The following is a 21,593-nucleotide window of genomic DNA, read 5'->3' as shown; positions in this document are numbered from 1 at the left end:
GGAGCCGCTGGCAGCAGTGCAGTCACTGTGAGGGGCTGCTGGCAGCGGCGGTGCAGTCAGTGTGAGGGGCTGCTGGCAGAGGAGGTGCAGTCAGTGTGAGGAGCCGCTGGCAGCAGTGCAGTCACTGTGAGGGGTTGCTGGCAGCGGCAGTGCAGTCAGTGTGAGGGGCCGCTGGCAGCAGTGCAGTCAGTGTGAGGGGCTGCTGGCAGCGGCGGTGCAGTCAGTGTGAGGGACTGCTGGCAGAGGAGGTGCAGTCAGTGTGAGGGGCCGCTGGCAGCAGTGCAGTCAGTGTGAGGGGCTGCTGGCAGAGGAGGTGCAGTCAGTGTGAAGGGCCGCTGGCAGCGGCGGTGCAGTCAGTGTGAGGGGCTGCTGGCAGCGGCACACACGGACCTCCTCATCCCGGGGAGCTGGACCCGTGTGACGTGAGCTCTTCCCGGCGAATAGCAGCTCCCAGCTGCCGGTCCTGCATGGCGCTCCGAGTCTCCTCCTAGAAGCCGCTACATAGAGCACAGCCAGCATGGCGGGCACGGCGGCTCAGCCCGGGCGCCCAGTATCAGGGTGGGAGAGCGGCTGCGGGCAGACGCTGGTGAGGGTGACGGACGCGCTGACCTGGCACCGGCCTCTCTACAGCCTGGCAGTCTTCATCTGCTGCAACTTCCTCTTCTGGTAGGTGATGGCAGAGCAGGGGGCGCCGGCTGGTAGATGGGTGGTGGCAGAGCACGGGGCGCCGGCTGGTAGAGGGGTGGTGGCAGAGCACGGGGCGCCGGCTGGTAGAAGTGTGGTGGCAGAGCAGGGGGTGCCGACTGGTAGAAGTGTGATGGCAGAGCAGGGGGCGCCGGCTGGTAGAGGTGTGATGGCAGAGCAGGGGGCGCCGGCTGCTAGAGGTGTGATGGCAGAGCAGAGGGCGCCGGCTGGTAGAGGGGTGATGGCAGAGCAGGGGGCGCCGGCTGGTGGAGGTGTGATGGCAGAGCAGGGGGCGCCGGCTGGTGGAGGTGTGATGGCAGAGCAGGGGGCGCCGGCTGGTGGAGGTGTGATGGCAGAGCAGGGGGCGCCGGCTGGTGGAGGTGTGATGGCAGAGCAGTGGGCACCGGCTGGCGGAGGGGTGATGGCAGAGCAGGGGGCGCCGGCTGGTGGGGGTACGGGCCGCTCTGCACTGTCATAGTACCAGGCCAGGGGGCGCCTGAGGTAATGATGGTTCCACCTTGTATTCTGCCATGTAATTCCTGCACAACTAGTGAGGTCATCCTCCAGAGCTCCATACAGTCCTATATACTGAGGGACCACAGCTGTATATATAGTCATATACTGGGGAGAGCCCACAGCTGTGTATATATAGTCCTATATACTGAGGGACCACAGCTGTATATATAGTCATATACTGGGGAGAGCCCACAGCTGTGTATATATAGTCCTATATACTGAGGGACCACAGCTGTATATATAGTCATATACTGGGGAGAGCCCACAGCTGTATATATAGTCCTATATACTGAGGGACCACAGCTGTATATATAGTCATATACTGGGGAGAGCCCACAGCTGTGTATATATAGTCCTATATACTGAGGGACCACAGCTGTATATATAGTCCTATATACTGGGGAAAGCCCACAACTGTATATATAGTCCTATATACTGAGGGACCACAGCTGTATATATAGTCATATACTGGGGAGAGCCCACAGCTGTGTATATATAGTCCTATATACTGGGGAGAGCCCACAGCTGTATATATAGTCCTATATACTGAGGGACCACAGCTGTATATATAGTCATATACTGGGGAGAGCCCACAGCTGTGTATATATAGTCCTATATACTGAGGGACCACAGCTGTATATATAGTCCTATATACTGGGGAAAGCCCACAACTATATATAGTCCTATATACTGAGGGACCACAGCTGTATATATAGTCCTATATACTGAGGGACCACAGCTGTATATATAGTCATATACTGGGGAGAGCTCTCAGCTGTATATATAGTCCTATATATTGGGGAGAGCCCACAGCTGTATATATAGTCCTATATACTGAGGGACCACAGCTGTATATATAGTCCTATATATAGTGGGGCGAGCCCACAGCTGTGTATATAGTCCTATATATAGTGGGGCGAGCCCACAGCTGTGTGTGTGTGTGTGTGTGTATATATATATATAGTCCTATATACTGGGGAGAGCCCACAGCTGTGTATATATAGTCATATATACTGAGGGACCACAGCTGTATATATAGTCATATACTGGGGAAAGCTCACAGCTGTATATATAGTCCTATATACTGGGGATATCCTACAGCTGTATATAGTCATATACTTGGGAGAGCTCGCAACTGTATATATAGTCCATTATACCGGGCCTCAGCTGTATATATAGTCCTATATATACTGGGGATATCCTACAGCTGTATATATAGTCATATACTAGGGAGAGCCGACAGCTGTGTATATATAGTCCTATATACTGAGGGACCACAGTTGTATATATAGTCATATACTAGGGAGAGCCCACAGCTGTATATATAGTCCTATATACTGAGGGACCGCAGTTGTATATATAGTCATATACTGGGGAAAGTCCACAACTGTATATATAGTCCTATATACTGGGAAGAGCCCACAGCTGTATATATAGCCCTATATACTCGGGCAGCACGGCTGTATATATAATCCTATATACTGGGGAAAGCTCACAGCTGTATATATAGTCCTATGTACTGAGAGACCGCAGTTGTATATATAGTCCTATATACTCGGGCAGCATGGCTGTATATATAATCCTATATACTGGGGAGAGCTCACAGCTGTATATATAGTCCTATACACTGGGGATATCCTATAGCTGTATATAGTCATATATTGGGGAGAGCCCACAGCTGTATATATAGTCCTATATACTGAGGGACCACAGCTGTATATATAGTCCATTATACCGGGCCTCAGCTGTATATATAGTCCTATATATACTGGGGATATCCTACAGCTGTATATATAGTCATATACTAGGGGGAGCCCACAGCTGTGTATATATAGTCCTATATACTGAGGGACCACAGCTGTATATATATAGTCATATACTGGGGAGAGCCCACAGCTGTATATATAGTCCTATATACTGAGGGACCACAGCTGTATATATAGTCCTATATACTGGGGAGAGCCCACAGCTGTATATATAGTCCTATATACTGAGGGACCACAGCTGTATATATAGTCCTATATACTGCAGAGAGCCCACAGCTGTGTATATATAGTCCTATATACTGAGGGACCACAGCTGCATATATAGTCATATACTGGGGAGAGCTCTCAGCTGTATATATAGCCCAATATACTGGGGCCTCAGATGTATATATAGTCTCATATACTGAGGGACCACAGCTGTATATATATAGTCCTATATACTGGGGAGAGCCCACAGCTGTATATATAGTCCATTATACTGGGAAGAGACCACAGCTGTATATATAGTACTATACACTGGGGATATCCTATAGCTGTATATAGTCATATACTTGGGAGAGCTCGCAGCTGTATATATAGTCCATTATACGAGTAGTTTGCCTTAGCGAGTACGCTCGCTTATCTCTAATGGCTACCCATGCATATGTTTTAAAAATGTCCAAGTATGTTTATATATGTTTTTTATGCTACTTTTCGTGCCAGTGAGCTGTAGCACTGCTTGTGGACATGCCACATAGGCTGTCTCTACAGACTGACCTTAATGATATTGTAGAGCCTCGTGTGGCGCAGAGTGTAAGCTCTCGCCTACGACCTGGAGGTTGCAAGTTCGATCCCCACATGCGTCAGGTAGCCGGCTCAAGGTTGACTCAGCCTTCCATCCTTCCAAGGTCGGTAAAATGAGAAACCCAGCTTGGTGGGGGGTAATTAAGTAATAATTACCTGAAAGCGCTGCGTAATAAGTTGGCGCTATACAAATACCAAGATTTATTTATTTTATTTTTTATTATACCGGGCCTCAGCTGTATATATAGTCCTATATATACTAGGGATATCCTACAGCTCTATATATAGTCCACCGGGGCCACAGCTGTATATACAGTCCTATATACTGGGATAACGTACAGCTGTATATACAGTCCTATACACTGAGGGACCACAGCGGCATATATAGTCATATACTGGGGAGAGCTCACAGCTGTATATATAGTCCAATATACTGGGGCCTCAGGTGTATATATAGTCCTATATACTGAGGGACCACAGCTGTATATATAGTCCTATATACTGGGGAGAGCCCACAGCTGTATATATAGTCCTATATACTGGGGAGAGCCCACAGCTGTATATATAGTCCATTATACCGAGCCTCAGCTGTATATATAGTCCTATATATACTGGGGATATCCTACAGCTGTATATATAGTCATATACTGGGGAGAGCCCACAGCTGTGTATATATAGTTCTATATACTGAGGGACCACAGTTGTATATAAAGTTATATACTGGTGAAAGCCCACAACTGTATATATAGTCCTATATACTGGGGCAGCACGGCTGTATATATAATCCTATATACTGGGGAGAGCTTACAGCTGTATATATAGTTCTATATACTGAAGGACCACAGCTGTATATATAGTCATATACTAATAAGAGCTATCAGCTGTATATATAGTCCTATATACTGAGGGACCACAGCTGTATATATAGTCATATACTGGGGAGAGCTCTCAGCTGTATATATAGTCCTATATACCGGGGCCACAGCTGTATATACAGTCCTATATACTAGGGATAACGTAAGCTGTATATACTGTCTTATACACTGAGGGACTACAGCTGCATATATAGTCATATACTGGGGAGAGCTCACAGCTGTATATATAGTCCAATATACCTGGGCCTCAGGTGTAAATATAGGCCTATATACTGAGGGACCACAGCTGTACATATAGTCATATACTAATAAGAGCTCTCAGCTGTATATATAGTCCTATATACTGAGGGACCACAGCTGTATATATAGTCATATACTGGGGAGAGCCCATAGGTGTATATATAGTCCTATATACTGAGGGACCACAGCTGTATATATAGTCATATACTGGGGAGAGCTCTCAGCTGTATATATAGTCCTATATACCGGGACCACAGCTGTATATACAGTCCTATATACTAGGGATAACGTACAGCTGTATATACAGTCTTATACACTGAGGGACTACAGCTACATATACAGTCATATACTGGGGAGAACTCACAGCTGTATATATAGTCCAATATACCTGGGCCTCAGGTGTATATATAGTCCTATATACTGAGGGAACACAGCTGTACATATAGTCATATACTAATAAGAGCTCTCAGCTCTATATATAGTCCTATATACTGGGGCCACACCTGTATATACAGTCCTATATACTGGGGATAACATTCAGCTGTATATACAGTCCTATACACTAAGGGACCACAGCTGTATATATAGTCATATACTGGGGAGAGCTCACAGCTGTATATATAGTCCAATATACCAGGGCCTCAGGTGTATATAGTGCTACATATACTGGGGAGAGCTTAGATCTCTATGAGATCGAAACGTTGCATAATGGGTGACTTGGAGGAATAAAGAGAAGTTTTTTACTTGCGTCCTGCTGTGCTGCCGTGGACTTCACACAGCTGTATATATAGTTCTATATACTGGGGAGAGTCCACAGCTGTGTATATAGTCCTATATACTGAGGGACCACAGCTATATATATAGTCATATACTGGGAAGACCTCACAGCTGTGTATATAGTCCTATATATACCGAGGCCTCTGCAGTATATATAGTCTTATATATTGGGAAAAACCCACAACTGCATATATAGTTCAATTTACTGGGACCACAGCTGTATATATAGTCCTATATGCTGGGGAGAGCCATCAGCTGTGTATATAGTCCAATATACTGGGAAGAGCCCACAGCTGTAAACATAGTCCTATATACTGGGGAAACCCCACAGCTGTATATATAGTCCTATATACTGGGGAGACCCCACAGTTGTTAATATAGTCCTATATACTGGAGAGAACCTATAGCTGTATATATAGTGCTCTATACTTGGGAGAGCCCACAGCTGTTTATATAATCTTATGTTCTGGGGGATCACAGCTGTATATATAGTCATATATACTGAGAAGAGCCCATAGTTGTATATATAGTCCTATATACTGGGGAGAACCTACAGCTGTAGATATAGTCCTATAAACTGTGGAGAACGTACAGCTGTGTATATAATACTGTATACTGGGGAGAGCTCACAGCTGTATATATAGCCCTATATACTGGGGCCTGCGCTGTACATATAGTCCTATATATTGGGGATAGGCCGCATCTGTATACAAATTGCTATATACTGGGGAGAGACTATACCTCTATGCAGGAAAAAGTCCTATATACTGGGGAGAACCTATAGCTGTATATATAGTCCTATATGCTACGGAGAGCCCACAGCTCTAAATATAGTCCTATTTACTGAGCAGACCCCACAGCTGTATATATAGTCCTATATACTAGTGAGAGCCCACAGCTGTATATAAAGTCCTATATACTGGAGAGAGACTATAGCTCTATGCAGGAAAAAGTCCTATATACTGGGGAGAAACTATAGCTGTATATATAGTCCTATATTCTGGGGGATCACAGCTGTATATATAGTCATATATATTTAGAAGAGCCCATAGCTGTATATATAGTCCTACATACTGGGAAAAACCTACAGCTGTATATATAGTCCTATATACTGGGGAAATCTACAGCTGTATATATAGTCCTATATACTGGGGAAAACCTACAGCTGCATATATAGTCCTATATACTGGGGAGAAACTATAGCTGTATATACAGTACTATATACTGGGGAGAGCCCACAGCTGTGTATATAGTCCTATATTCTGGGGGATCACAGCTGTATATATAGTCATATATATTTAGAAGAGCCCATAGCTGTATATATAGTCCTACATACTGGGAAAAACCTACAGCTGTATATATAGTCCTATATACTGGGGAAATCTACAGCTGTATATATAGTCCTATATACTGGGGAAAACCTACAGCTGCATATATAGTCCTATATACTGGGGAGAAACTATAGCTGTATATACAGTACTATATACTGGGGAGAGCCCACAGCTGTGTATATAGTCCTATATTCTGGGGGATCACAGCTGTATATATAGTCATATATATTTAGAAGAGCCCATAGCTGTATATATAGTCCTACATACTGGGAAAAACCTACAGCTGTATATATAGTCCTATATACTGGGGAAATCTACAGCTGTATATATAGTCCTATATACTGGGGAAAACCTACAGCTGCATATATAGTCCTATATACTGGGGAGAAACTATAGCTGTATATACAGTACTATATACTGGGGAGAGCCCACAGCTGTGTATATAGTCCTATATTCTGGGGGATCACAGCTGTATATATAGTCATATATATTTAGAAGAGCCCATAGCTGTATATATAGTCCTATATACTGGGGTAAACCTACAGCTGCAAATATATTGCTGTATATATAGGACTGTATATTTTGGGGAGAACCTACACCTGCATATATAGTTCAGTTTACCGGGACCACAGCTGTATATATAGTCCTGTATACTGGGGTAAGCTCACAGCTGTATATATAATCATATGTACTTGTATACAGCTGTGGGCTCTTGTAAAGAGCCCACAGATGTATACAGTAAATAGTCATATGTACTAGTAAGAGCCCACTTCTGTGTATATATATAGCCCTATATACTAGGGAGAGCCTACAGCTGTGTATATGGTCCCGTAAGCTTGGGAGAGCCCACAGCTATATACAGTAAATAGTCCTATATACTGGGGAGAGCCCATAGCTGTATACAGCAAATAGTCCTATATACTGGGAAGATCTCACAGCTGTATAAACGCACATTATATATACCCACCCCGTCCTGCCCCCTCTCATTGCAAACAGTGGCGAGGGGCGGAGAGGGGGGCACTAGCAGCGTATATCGGCCAGGCATACGCCCGTCTGAATGAGCCCTTATGACTGTAACTGTTGCCGTTTGTCTGTCTGTGCCTGTATGTAACGCAGGGACATGTCTTCCATAGAGGTCAGTCACCAGTCCACCATAATGGGTGATCATTGGGACCACCTCCTTCCCCTTTACATGCTCATAAGGCCAGATTTACATCAGCATATTGCGCGTGTAATACGCAGAAAATAGAACCGCTTGATTTCAATGGGTTTGTTCACATGTGCGTATTTTGCGTGTGCATTCCGGTCATGCAAAAAGCACACAGCGCGTCCTACTTAGCTGCACAATTGCGCAGGGAAAAAGAACTTTTTGAGGACATAAAATGAATTCGCCGTTTTAATGGCTGAGCGCATCGTAACGTATGTTAGCATACGTACAGTAAAAAACCGCAGCTGTGCACGCAAATGCGCCATGCCATACCCCAGTGAGAATGCTGTTAAATGGAGCTCAGACAAGATAGCCACCCCCCAAAAAATGCAATAAAATGATCAAAAAGCCGTATGTACCCCAAAATGAGATCAAAATCAGGCCTCACAGAGATCCGTCCATGGGAAAATAAAAAAAGTTATAGGCCGCTGCACACGGGCGGAAATTCCGCGGCAGAATTTCCACCTGTGGAAGCCGCCATAGGATTGTGTTAGAAAACGCAATCCTAGGCAGACGGCCGCAATTTGTCCGCGTGAAATCAGAGCTCCGCACAGAAATGTCACTCCTCATAGAAGGCTCATATATAATGTGAGAATGCTGGTCTGGGTGAGAATGTGTGTAAGGGGGTGAGTAACTGGTCAGAGATAGAAAGCAGAGGGGGGTTATAAATGGTACATACACTGATTGGTCATCGTTACTAGTGGAGTACCACAGGGGCAGTATAGGAGGGGTCACTGTTACTATTGGGGTACCATAGGGGGCAGTATAGGAGGGGTCACTGTTACTAGTGGAGTACCACAGGGGCAGTATAGGAGGGGTCACTGTTACTAGTGGGGTACCATAGGGGGCAGTATAGGAGGGGTCACTGTTACTAGTGGGGTACCATAGGGGGCAGTATAGGAGGGGTCACTGTTACTAGTGGAGTACCACAGGGGCAGTATAGGAGGGGTCACTGTTACTAGTGGGGTACCATAGTGGGCAGTATTGGAAAGGTTACTAGTGGGGTACCACAGGGAGTAGAATCGGCCCCCTATTCTTTCTAATAGATTTATTAATGACCTGGTAGGTGGATTGTGCAGTAAAATATCAATATTTGCAGATGATACAAAACTACGTAAAGATATTAACACAAGAGGACAGAATGTGGTTGTAAGAGGATCTGGATAAGTTGGGGCGGAAAAGTGGAAAATGAGGTTTAACACTGATAAATGTGCGGTTCTGCACATGGGCAGGAAATACATGTCAGCATTACACACCAAATGGGAAACCACTGGAAACACTGACATGGAGAAGGACTTGGGGGTTTTAATTAACTGTAAACTCAACTGGAGCAACCAGTGCCAGGCAGCTGCTGCCAAGCCAAATAGAATCATAGGAGGCATCAGAAGAGGTCTAGGGGCACATGATGGGAACATTGTTCTCCCTCTTTACAAGTCACTGGTCAGACCACATATAGAATATTGTGGACAGTTTTGGGCAGCAGTACTAGAAAAGGAAATATCAGAGCTTGAGCGGGTAGAAAGATGGCAACTAAAGTAATAAATGGAATGGGCGGACTACAATACCCAGAGAGGTGATCAAAATTGGGGTTATTTAGTTTAGAAAAAAAAGCTGGCTGAGGAGCGACCTAATAACTATGTATGAATATATCGGGGGTCAGTACAGAGATCTCTGCCATCATCTATTTATACCCAGGACTGTAACAAGGAGGCGCTCTCTACGTCTAGAGGAAAGAAGATTTCTACAGCGATATTGAAGCGGGTTCTTTACTGTAAGAGCAGCGAAACTGTGGAACTCTCTGCCTGAGGACGTGGTGATGATGAATTTGATAAGAATATAAGAGGGGCCTGGACACCTTTCTTGGGCGTTACAATATTATATGTTATATCACTGATTACGCAGAAGGGTCGGTGATCCGGGGATTATTCGGATTACTAGTTTGGAATCAGGAAGGACTTTTTTTCCGTTGAATGAAGAAAATTGGCTTCTACCTCATTGGGTTTTTGTGCCTTCCTCTGGATCAACACTGGAGGGTAATAGGATGAACCAGATGGACATATGTCTTCTTTCTGCCCAATGTACTATGTTATCCACATATCTCACCATATACCTGCCTATCATCTTTTACAGCAGTGATCGGTTTCCCCTTGCGGCGGGGATGGCACAGACCCGTTTCCCACACAGTGAGCTGCTGAAGTGGGTTGTCTGACTGCCCTGTAAGCATTTGGTGCTTCCATGCGGTGCGGGATGTCTAGACCTCTGACTGTCCCGAAGAAGTGATCACAGAGCGCTCCGGCCGGCATACAATGACAGCGCTGTGTGACCACCAAGGAAACCTTAATATGACACCTAGAGCCTAACTGTGGGGCATTATGGTGATAATTATGTTTGACTCTCTATGTATTTTGTGTAATCTATTAACTTTCAAAACTGATAAAATAAGCGTCCCTGGGTGTTTTTGGAGCTTTCCCAGTAATTCATATGTTTTGATATCCTGTTCAGAAGTTACCGCCCAGCTATTAAGGGCAAGAAGTGAAAGATAGGAAAGAAGCCAGGACTTTTTCTTTGTGAGCGATTGTATTTGTTGATCACTTCAAAGAGACACTTTGCTTTTCTTGTTTACATACATAGTATTTTAGAAAAACGACATTTGTCCATCCAGTTCAGCCTATTACACTCCAATGTTGATCCAGAGCAAGGCAAAAAAAAAGCCCAATGAGGTAGAAGCCAATTTTCCCCATTTAAAGGGAAAAAAAATTTCTTGACTCTAATCTGGCAATCGGAATAATCCCGGATCACCGACCCTTCTGAAGTAATCAGTGATATAACATGTAATATCATATCACTCAGGAAAGGCGTCCAGGCCCTTCTTGTATTCCATCACCACGTCCTCAGGCAGAGAGTTCCACAGCCTTACTGTTCTTACAGTAAAGCTTAATGCCCACGCCGTAACGGCCTCCGCAAGCGGAATACCGCAGCCGAGCCTGTCACGGCGTCCCCCCAGAGACCCCAAACTTACCTCCGGATCCGCTGCCCGACGTCCCGCATGACGCTCCGGCGTGCATATGCGGTTCAGCGTATGACGCGCCGGCAGTGTCATATGACACGCCCACTGCGTCACATGACGCGGTAGGCGGGGAAGCAGTTTCACTGCTGTAACGCAGCGGAAGATAGCGTGACGGATGGCTTCCATTGACTGAAATGGAAGCCGTCCGCTCGTACGCCCGTGGCAAATAGAACATGCCGCGGGTGAGTACAGGAGAATTCGCGGGGCGGAATTCCATGGTGGAATTCTGCACCGTGAGCATTGCGCTATTAGGTTCAATAGAAATCCGCCCATGGGAATTAGCCCTAAAGAACCCCCTTCTATGTTGTGTAGAAACCATCTTTCCTCTAGACATTGTCCCCTGATATATCCATATATAGTTATTAGGTCGCCCATCAACTGTCTTTTTTGTAAAATGAATAACCCCAATTTTGATCACCTCTCTGGGTATTATAGTCCACCCATTCCGTTTATTACTTTAGTCGCCCGCATTTGTACCCTCTCAAGCTCTGATATGTCCTTCTTGAGTACCGGTGCCCAAAACTGTCCACAAGATTCCATGTGTAGTCTGACCAGTGACTAGTAAAGAGGAAGAACAATGTTCTTGTCATGCACCCCTAGACCTCTTCTGATGCACCCTATGATCCTATTTGCTTTGGCAGCAGCTGCCTGACACTGGTTGCTCCAGTTAACTTTACAGTCAACTAAAATCCCCAAGTCCTTTTCCATGTTAGCTTTATCCAGTGGCTTCCCAGTTTTGCAGCACAGTATCAAACGCTTTGGAAAAGTCAAGATAAACAAGATCCAATGACTCTCTTGTCTAGAACTTACTTCCTCATACAAGCTAATCAGGTTGCTTTGACAGGAGCGACAGCTCACAAACCTATGTGGATACAGAGTTATACAGCAATTTCCCCCTGAGGTCCTCCAGGATGGCATCTCTTAGAAACCCTTTAAACATTTTCCCCACAAGAAGTTAGGCTTACTGGCCTGTAGTTTCCAGGTTCCCTTTTTGACCCTTTTTTGAATACTGTTATCACATTGGCTATGCGCCAATTTAGTGGAACAGATCTTGTCACTATAGAAGAGTTCTTTACTTATAAGAAACAATGTTCTGTGTATCACATTACTTAATTCCCTTAGAGCCTGGGGGTGCATGCCATCATCGTCCTGGTGATTTGTGTATTTTAATCTTTTTAAGGCGGCTCTGCGCTTCTTCCTGGGTTATACTGGTGGCATTTAGTGGAGAGTTTACTTTATTACTTTGCATCTCATCTGACATTTCATTTTCCTGAGGTCATACGCTGGCTAAAAAAGTAATAGATTTGCTTCCTCCTCATCAGCCGGTACAATTTTTCTTCCATTATTTATATATTTTCAGTATTAATCTTTTTACTATTTATGTAGTTACAGAACAATTTAGGGTGGGTTTTACTCTGGCAATAAGTCTCTCTCTCCAATTTATTATCTCCTTATAGGTTTTTAGTGCTTCTTCGCTTCCTTCAGGTTTTACTAATTTAAACACTTTTTTGCTGTTTATTGCCCCCTTTATATTTTCCTTGATCCACATTGGTTTTCTCTTATTCCTAACCAGGTTTCCCGGTAGTACAGAAGTTTTTATTTATTTATTTTTTTTAAATCTTGGTTGAAGCGGGTACGTGCGACCTATCCACAATATCAGTTGCAGATTTTGCGTAACATGTTCTGAACGGTATTTGCTGCAGATCCTCGGTGTGGAGGCTGACCATGGATTACGCAATTCAAATCCGTTCATGTGCCACTGGGCTCACGCAAGCAGATCTGAATTACGGATTCCGTGATCGGAAAACGTTGGCATTGAAAGGCATGTATTTTCGATTTTTCCTTCATACTCGCGGATACGAATTGCGTACTCTGCAAGCCGAAGACAAATCGCAGCATGCTCCATTTTACCATGCATTCTTCATGGATGGCCTCCATTGTGTCAGTGATGACATTCGCCCCACAGACAATTAACATTACATATAGGCTGCGGGTACCGCTCGTCATGGCTAAGCGACGGTGCGGGAAATACAAACAAACAAGAAAAAAGGCCTGTACTGTGCATGACCGCTTGCAAGGTCATCTGCAATATGCAATATAGGTCAGTTCTATACGCACTGACCTATATTGAATCCGCTGTGGGCCTCCTGTATGCAGAATCCGACTCGCCCATTTGAGCCCGGCCCAAGGGCTCATTCATACTGGTGTTAGCCGTAAATAAGCATTTCTCTGTTCTGTGGGCATGCTGTACAATACATAGAATCAAGGTGTGATTTTGTCATTTTCTTATTTTTCAGGTTCCTTGCCTTTACTCCATGGAGAATATATCATTTATCATCACTCATTTCAATCGGACTCGTTATGGTTCAGATAATCAAACATTTTTTACTGTCTAGAAGTCAAGGTAAGCAGCTCAGTAAACTAAAAAGTAGCGATAAAGACTAAATAGCTCTATGCAACGTCTAGGTACATCTGTGAGTGGTTTGTATCTGTGAGCGGTCTGGTATCTGTGAGCGGTCGGTATCTGTGAGCGGTCTGTATCTGTGAGTGGTTTGTATCTGTGAGCAATTTGTATCTGTGAGTGATTGGTATCTGTGAGTGGTTGGTATCTGTGAGTGGTTGGTATCTGTGAGTGGTTGGTATCTGTGAGTGGTTGGTATCTGTGAGGGGTTTGTATCTGTGAGTGGTTTGTATCTGTGAGTGGTTGGTATCTGTGAGTGGTTTGTATCTGTGAGTGGTCGGTATCTGTGAGTGGTTTGTATCTGTGAGTGGTTTGTATCTGTGAGTGGTTTGTATCTGTGAGTGGTTGGTATCTGTGAGTGGTTTGTATCTGTGAGTGGTTTGTATCTGTGAGTGGTTGGTATCTGTGAGTGGTTTGTATCTGTGAGTGCTTTGTATCTGTGAGTGGTTGGTATCTGTGAGCGGTCGGTATCTGTGAGCGGTCGGTATCTGTGAGCGGTCTGTATCGGTGAGTGGTTTGTATCTGTGAGTGGTTTGTATCTGTGAGCAGTTTGTATCTGTGAGTGATTGGTATCTGTGAGTGGTCGGTATCTGTGAGTGGTTTGTATCTGTGAGTGGTTGGTATCTGTGAGTGGTCGGTATCTGTGAGTGGTTGGTATCTGTGAGCGGTTTGTATCTGTGAGCGGTTTGTATCTGTGAGTGATTGGTATCTGTGAGTGGTTTGTATCTGTGAGCGGTTTGTATCTGTGAGTGATTGGTATCTGTGAGTGGTTTGTATCTGTGAGCGGTTTGTATCTGTGAGTGATTGGTATCTGTGAGTGGTTTGTATCTGTGAGTGGTTTGTATCTGTGAGTGGTTTGTATCTGTGAGTGATTGGTATCTGTGAGTGGTTTGTATCTGTGAGTGGTTTGTATCTGTGAGTGATTGGTATCTGAGTGGTCGGTATCTGTGAGTGGTTGGTATCTGTGAGCGGTTTGTATCTGTGAGAGGTTTGTATCTGTGAGTGGTTGGTATCTGTGAGTGATTGGTATCTGTGAGTGATTGGTATCTGTGAGTGGTTGGTATCTGTGAGTGGTTTGGATCTGTGAGCGGTCTGTATCTGTGAGTGGTCGGTATCTGTGAGTGGTTTGTATCTGTGAGTGATTGGTATCTGTGAGTGGTTGGTATCTGTGAGTGGTTTGTATCTGTGAGTGGTCGGTATCTGTGAGTGGTTGGTATCTGTGAGTGGTTGGTATCTGTGAGTGGTTGGTATCTGTGAGTGGTCGGTATCTGTGAGTGGTTGGTATCTGTGAGTGGTTGGTATCTGTGAGTGGTCGGTATCTGTGAGTGGTTGGTATCTGTGAGTGGTTTGTATCTGTGAGCGGTCTGTATCTGTGAGCGGTCGGTATCTGTGAGTGGTTGGTATCTGTGAGTGGTTGGTATCTGTGAGTGGTCGGTATCTGTGGGTGGTCGGTATCTGTGAGTGGTTTGGATCTGTGAGTGGTCGGTATCTGTGAGTGGTTGGTATCTGTGAGTGATTTGTATCTGTGAGCGGTTTGTATCTGTGAGCGGTTTGTATCTGTGAGCGGTCTGTATCTGTGAGCGGTCTGTATCTGTGAGTGATTGGTATCTGTGAGTGGTTTGTATCTGTGAGCGGTCTGTATCTGTGAGTGATTGGTATCTGTGAGTGCTTTGTATCTGTGAGTGCTTTGTATCTGTGAGTGGTTGGTATCTGTGAGTGGTTGGTATCTGTGAGTGGTTGGTATCTGTGAGTGGTTTGTATCTGTGAGTGGTTTGTATCTGTGAGTGGTCGGTATCTGTGAGTGGTTGGTATTTGTGAGTGATTGGTATCTGTGAGTGATTGGTATCTGTGAGTGGTTTGTATCTGTGAGTGGTTTGTATCTGTGAGTGGTTTGTATCTGTGAGTGGTTGGTATCTGTGAGCGGTCGGTATCTGTGAGCGGTCTGTATCGGTGAGTGGTTGGTATCTGTGAGTGATTGGTATCTGTGAGTGTTTTGTATCTGTGAGCAGTTTGTATCTGTGAGTGATTGGTATCTGTGAGTGATTGGTATCTGTGAGTGGTTTGTATCTGTGAGTGGTTGGTATCTGTGAGTGGTCGGTATCTGTGAGTGGTTGGTATCTGTGAGCGGTTTGTATCTGTGAGCGGTTTGTATCTGTGAGTGATTGGTATCTGTGAGTGGTTTGTATCTGTGAGTGGTTTGTATCTGTGAGTGATTGGTATCTGTGAGTGATTGGTATCTGTGAGTGGTTTGTATCTGTGAGTGGTTTGTATCTGTGAGTGGTTTGTATCTGAGTGGTCGGTATCTGTGAGTGGTTGGTATCTGTGAGCGGTTTGTATCTGTGAGCGGTTTGTATCTGTGAGTGGTTGGTATCTGTGAGTGATTGGTATCTGTGAGTGATTGGTATCTGTGAGTGGTTGGTATCTGTGAGTGGTTTGGATCTGTGAGCGGTCTGTATCTGTGAGTGGTCGGTATCTGTGAGTGGTTTGTATCTGTGAGTGATTGGTATCTGTGAGTGGTTGGTATCTGTGAGTGGTTTGTATCTGTGAGTGGTCGGTATCTGTGAGTGGTTGGTATCTGTGAGTGGTTGGTATCTGTGAGTGGTTGGTATCTGTGAGTGGTCGGTATCTGTGAGTGGTTGGTATCTGTGAGTGGTTGGTATCTGTGAGTGGTCGGTATCTGTGAGTGGTTGGTATCTGTGAGTGGTTTGTATCTGTGAGCGGTCTGTATCTGTGAGTGGTCGGTATCTGTGAGTGGTCGGTATCTGTGAGTGGTTGGTATCTGTGAGTGGTTGGTATCTGTGAGTGGTCGGTATCTGTGAGTGGTCGGTATCTGTGAGTGGTCGGTATCTGTGAGTGGTCGGTATCTGTGAGTGGTTGGTATCTGTGAGTGATTTGTATCTGTGAGCGGTTTGTATCTGTGAGCGGTCTGTATCTGTGAGCGGTCTGTATCTGTGAGTGATTGGTATCTGTGAGTGGTTTGTATCTGTGAGCGGTCTGTATCTGTGAGTGATTGGTATCTGTGAGTGGTTTGTATCTGTGAGTGCTTTGTATCTGTGAGTGGTTGGTATCTGTGAGTGGTTGGTATCTGTGAGTGGTTTGTATCTGTGAGTGGTTTGTATCTGTGAGTGGTTAGTATCTGTGAGTGGTTTGTATCTGTGAGTGGTTGGTATCTGTGAGTGGTTGGTATCTGTGAGTGGTTGGTATCTGTGAGTGGTTTGTATCTGTGAGTGGTTTGTATCTGTGAGTGGTTAGTATCTGTGAGTGGTTTGTATCTGTGAGTGGTTGGTATCTGTGAGTGGTTTGTATCTGTGAGTGGTTGGTATCTGTGAGTGGTTTGTATCTGTGAGTGGTTGGTATCTGTGAGTGGTTGGTATCTGTGAGTGGTTGGTATCTGTGAGTGATTGGTATCACTGGTGGGCGAGGTGTTCAGTCCGGACAGAAAAGGACGGAATTTTGCAGTAGATTAGACATTTGAGATTATTGTCTATTCTGGCTAGTCACACTAGCCTGAAAATTGCGGCATGTTCTATATTTCTGCGATGTGCCATTTTTTATCTTCATGTTTCCCTATGGAGCCTCCTTTGTGTCACATCGCAACGCACAAACTTTCGCGCTCAAAAATCACGCAGTTTTATTGCGAGTGTCGCAAGATTGTTCTCAAGAAAAAGCATTGCCGCTCAGAAATCGTGGGAACAAAGACACGGCAAAATCGCGATCGCCCGTGTGACACTACCCTTAACGTGTAGAATTGTAGTAGTGATCGCTGACACATCCAGGAGTGATCGAGGGCATCAGCGCCAAACCACATGTCTCACCACACGCATACTAAACATGTTTTATATACATTCATAGTTATATAATACCGCTATACCAAGACCAGATATTACCACCTTACACTGCAGAAACAAAGATGGCTGAACCGCTTCTCTGACGAGCTGATGCACACTGTATGTACAAATATGAAGTGGCGGTAACTGTTGGATGAAGAGGTGAGGCTTCAAGGACTAATGTAGAAGAAGGTAACAGTAACAGTCATATCAGGCAATGTGAAACGCCAGAATGTGGCTATTGGTGATCAAACTGATTATCTGGGGTAGCGCATCCCAGAGAACTGGTGCAGCTCTGGAGAGTCTTGAAGACTGGAGTAGGAGGTTTGAATTGTGGAGAACGTTAGTTTTCCATCATTAGCAAAAAGGAAAATATGAGTGGTCAACAGAGATGAGAGAAAGAGGTCTCTGCTACGTCTGTGCAGGCCGTGGGGAAACGACCTACATGAACGCAACCCAAATATGGACTGGCGGGAAACTGGAAGGGGTATGCACACCGGAACAGAAACCAGAACATGCTGAACACCACAACAAACTGTGCGGTAGACGGGACTTGCGAGCAGACATCCAACGACGACTGACAAACGCCAAAACATTTACCCATAATACCCACACGCTTAAGCAGATGGAGCAGCTAATAAATACAAGGTAATAGTTAGTACTTTGGACAAAGGCCGAAAATTCATAAGTCCGTGTCTTAGGGTAATCGTCTCGTATTCTTAGGGTCCAGCTCTGTTCTCCATACCCCGCTCGGAGCGCCCGGCTGTATAACAGCTGGGCACTGCGAGCGGGCAACAGCTGGATGCAGAAGACAAGCGGGGACACGCCGCTTGTCTTTTGCATCCCGCTTGTCTTCTGCATCCTCCGCCCGGAGTGCTCGGCTCTATAACAGCCGGCGCTCTGAGTGAAGGACAGCTGGATATAGAAGACAAGCGGGGACACTCGCTTGTCTACTGCATCCTTCATTTATAGCGCCCGGCTGTATAACAGCTGGGCGATGTGAGCGGGGAACAGCTGGATGCAGAAGACAAGCGGGGACACGCCGCTTGTCTTTTGCATACCGCTTGTCTTCTGCATCCTTCATTTAGAGCGCCCGGCTGTATAACAGCTGGGCACAGCGAGCGGGGAACAGCTGGATGCAGAAGACAAGCGGGGACACGCCACTTGTCTTTTGCATCCCGCTTGTCTTCTGCATCCTCCGCCCGGAGTGCTCGGCTCTATAACAGCCGCGCTCTGAGTGAAGGACAGCTGGATATAGAAGACAAGCGGGGACACTCGCTTGTCTTCTGCATCCTTCATTTAGAGCGCCCGGCTGTATAACAGCTGGGCACTGCGAGCGGGCAACAGCTGGATGCAGAAGACAAGCGGGGACACGCCGCTTGTCTTTTGCATCCCGCTTGTCTTCTACATCCTCCGCCCGGAGTGCTCGGCTCTATAACAGCCGGTGCTCTGAGTGAAGGACAGCTGGATATAGAAGACAAGCGGGGACACTCGCTTGTCTTCTGCATCCTTCATTTAGAGCGCCCGGCTGTATAACAGCTGGGCGATGTGAGCGGGGAACAGCTGGATGCAGAAGACTAGTGGGGACACCGGGCTTGGCTTCTGCACCCCACTTGGAGCGCAAGGTGATTGCTCAACGTTTGTTAAAGAACACCATGATTATCGCTTGAAAATCGCTCAAAATATTTTTTGAGCAATAATCGTTGTGTCTAAACGAGGCTTTAGCCACTCCACCAGCTCTGATTAACCACTACTGACCACATGAGCAGAACTGACCAGTCAGAGCAGCAAGTAAGGTCTTAGACTACCGATGTGTCCTATGCACTGTCAGAGAAGTGGTGCGGCCAGCTATGTTTCCCCAGTGTTGCTTTGCTCACTGTACGGTGGTATATCTGGTCTTGCTGTAGTGCTATTATTTGGTAACTATATATGGATATAAATCATTTTCTGTATGCGCATGGTGAGAACATAACATTTAGGCCTCCTGTCCACGGCCGGGTCAGACCTGGTGCCAGATAGAGACCCTATACTCATCTGTCCGGATCCGCGGCAAGTGTCTTAGCCAACGCGCATGCGCGGTACAGGGCATGACGCGAACCTGAGGCGTTTTCAAAATTGACATCTTAGAATCGCCGCGGATCGGACGCCTTCCGTTGACTGCAATGGAAGCCGTCTGTGAGATTTTCAACACAAAATAGAGCATGCTGCGATTCTTCCCCGCGAGCAGTTGATTTCTGCTCATGGACATGGAATAATCTTCTAACATGGCATGCTATGGACCGACATCGCTGCAGAACTCGCGGTGGGCGTCTGGTCGCCAATTCTGCAGCGATAATTCGTCGTAGGCTTTGGGCCATGATGTACACCAAAAACGTAACATTTCTTCAGTATAGTAAATGGGGAAAAAATGCCATCGTGTCATTCTTCGGGATGAGTTTGTTTTTGCTGAGTACATGATGCCGCAAAATTATCTGATAATTTCATTTTGTGGATCGGTATGATTACACAGATACAAATTTACTATTTGTTTTTTGTACTATTAGAAAGTAAAATATCTCTTTTGAGAAAAAAAAAATCTTTCTGTCGCTATCTACTCACCAACAAAACTTACGGCTCATTTAGACACAACGATTATCGCTCAAAATTGGCTCAAAAGATGTCTTGTGAGTGAGAATCATTGTGTCTAAATGTGCCCATCTTTCAGTTTTCTGCCCAACGACAGTTTTCAGTTCTGCTTGAAAACCATCCTCAGAACAGCTGATAAGCAGGACCACACGCTGTGCTCTTCCTGCAGAGGGATGATTACAGCTGATTGCTTTGTCTCAGCTGTCAGCTCCACCCACAGAACAGCTGATAAGCAGGACCACACTCAGTGTCTGCTTTCCATGGTGCTGAATTCTCCATGGTGAGCCAATGGCTGAACAATCGAGCTAATTACAGAACTCAGACCTCCTCCTGCAACTCCCAGAAGCTCATTCGCATGCAAGTGAAGCCGATAAAGTACTAATAGCAATTCGTGCCTATTAGTACTTTATGCAAAACGATCTCTGATCTTTTAATCTTTTGAAAGATTGGGTGTGTAAATGGGCCTTTACTTATTTCTCCATTGATAAGGCTGTGTGAAGACTTGTTTTTCGTCGGATGACCTGTAGTTTCTATTGGCACCATTTTGGGTAACTCACAACTTTTTAGGTTATCAAAATATCGCAGTTCCGGCGTTTTGTATTTTTTCTTCAACGTTCACCATTCAGAATATTAAAGCATTATTTTTTTTTTTAAAGGAACGTTTATTTAGCCAAAAGACAAATATACAGTAACAGCAGACATCATAAAGAATGCACACCTTGCTGATACATTACAGTACATGAGAACTGAAAAAAAAAAAAAAAGACAAAAGTGAAAACACTGAGTGTCTCGCATATTCGTGTGCATTTCTCGTAAAACATAATACTTGGCTGTTCATTTTCACATTTATCAACTACTCATAATAGAACAAACCCAACCAGGGAGGGCTCCTAGTCTGGAGCCCCAAGACACCAGGAGAAAAAAGAAGGAAAAAACAAGACAAAACAACCAAAAAAGGGACAAACAAATAGATAGAACAACCCCCCCCCCTCCCCACCCACCTTAAACAACAACCCTGCGCGACTCTTAAAGAAAAAAAAAAAAAAAAAAAAGAATTAGCCTAAACAGTAGATTGGTTCAAGCGAGTATCCCCCACCATATCCATTCCCAGTATCTAGACAGGCATCTCTGCTGCTGTTGCCGGACAGTTCATCCAGTGCCCCCAAACTTTGTCAAACTTCTCAGGACATCCCCTCGCCATATAAGTCAGTTTATACATTGGAAGAACAGAGTTCACCACCTGGATCCATGCGTTTCTGGTCGGCCTACCAGGGTGCTTCCAATTTAACAAAATCACCTTCTTAGCATAGAAAAACAGTAGCTTATATAAGGTGCGGGTTGCTGCTGCCACTGGTAGGTCTCCAACAAGCCCAAAGAGGCAAACCCCAGGGTGCATGATCCTCGGGGCCCCCAGGTGAGACTCCATAAATACAA

General features: G+C 45.2%; 1 protein-coding gene across 1 annotated transcript in view; it reads left to right on the top strand.

Moving 5' to 3' along the window:
* The first annotated feature begins 424 nt into the window (after positions 1-424).
* The window catches only part of RETREG1 (reticulophagy regulator 1), a 112,967-nt gene continuing 91,798 nt past the window's right edge, over positions 425-21,593 (top strand). Inside the window, exons 1-2 of the mRNA XM_066579200.1 lie at positions 425-666; positions 13,544-13,650. Of these exons, the coding sequence (XP_066435297.1) occupies positions 518-666; positions 13,544-13,650 (256 nt within the window). The 5' untranslated portion in view covers positions 425-517. The remainder of the gene's footprint in view (positions 667-13,543; positions 13,651-21,593) is intronic.

Source organism: Eleutherodactylus coqui, chromosome 9 (genome assembly GCF_035609145.1).
Source record: "Eleutherodactylus coqui strain aEleCoq1 chromosome 9, aEleCoq1.hap1, whole genome shotgun sequence".
Lineage (NCBI taxonomy): Eukaryota > Metazoa > Chordata > Amphibia > Anura > Eleutherodactylidae > Eleutherodactylus > Eleutherodactylus coqui.
This window is presented reverse-complemented; position numbering and strand designations above follow the sequence as displayed.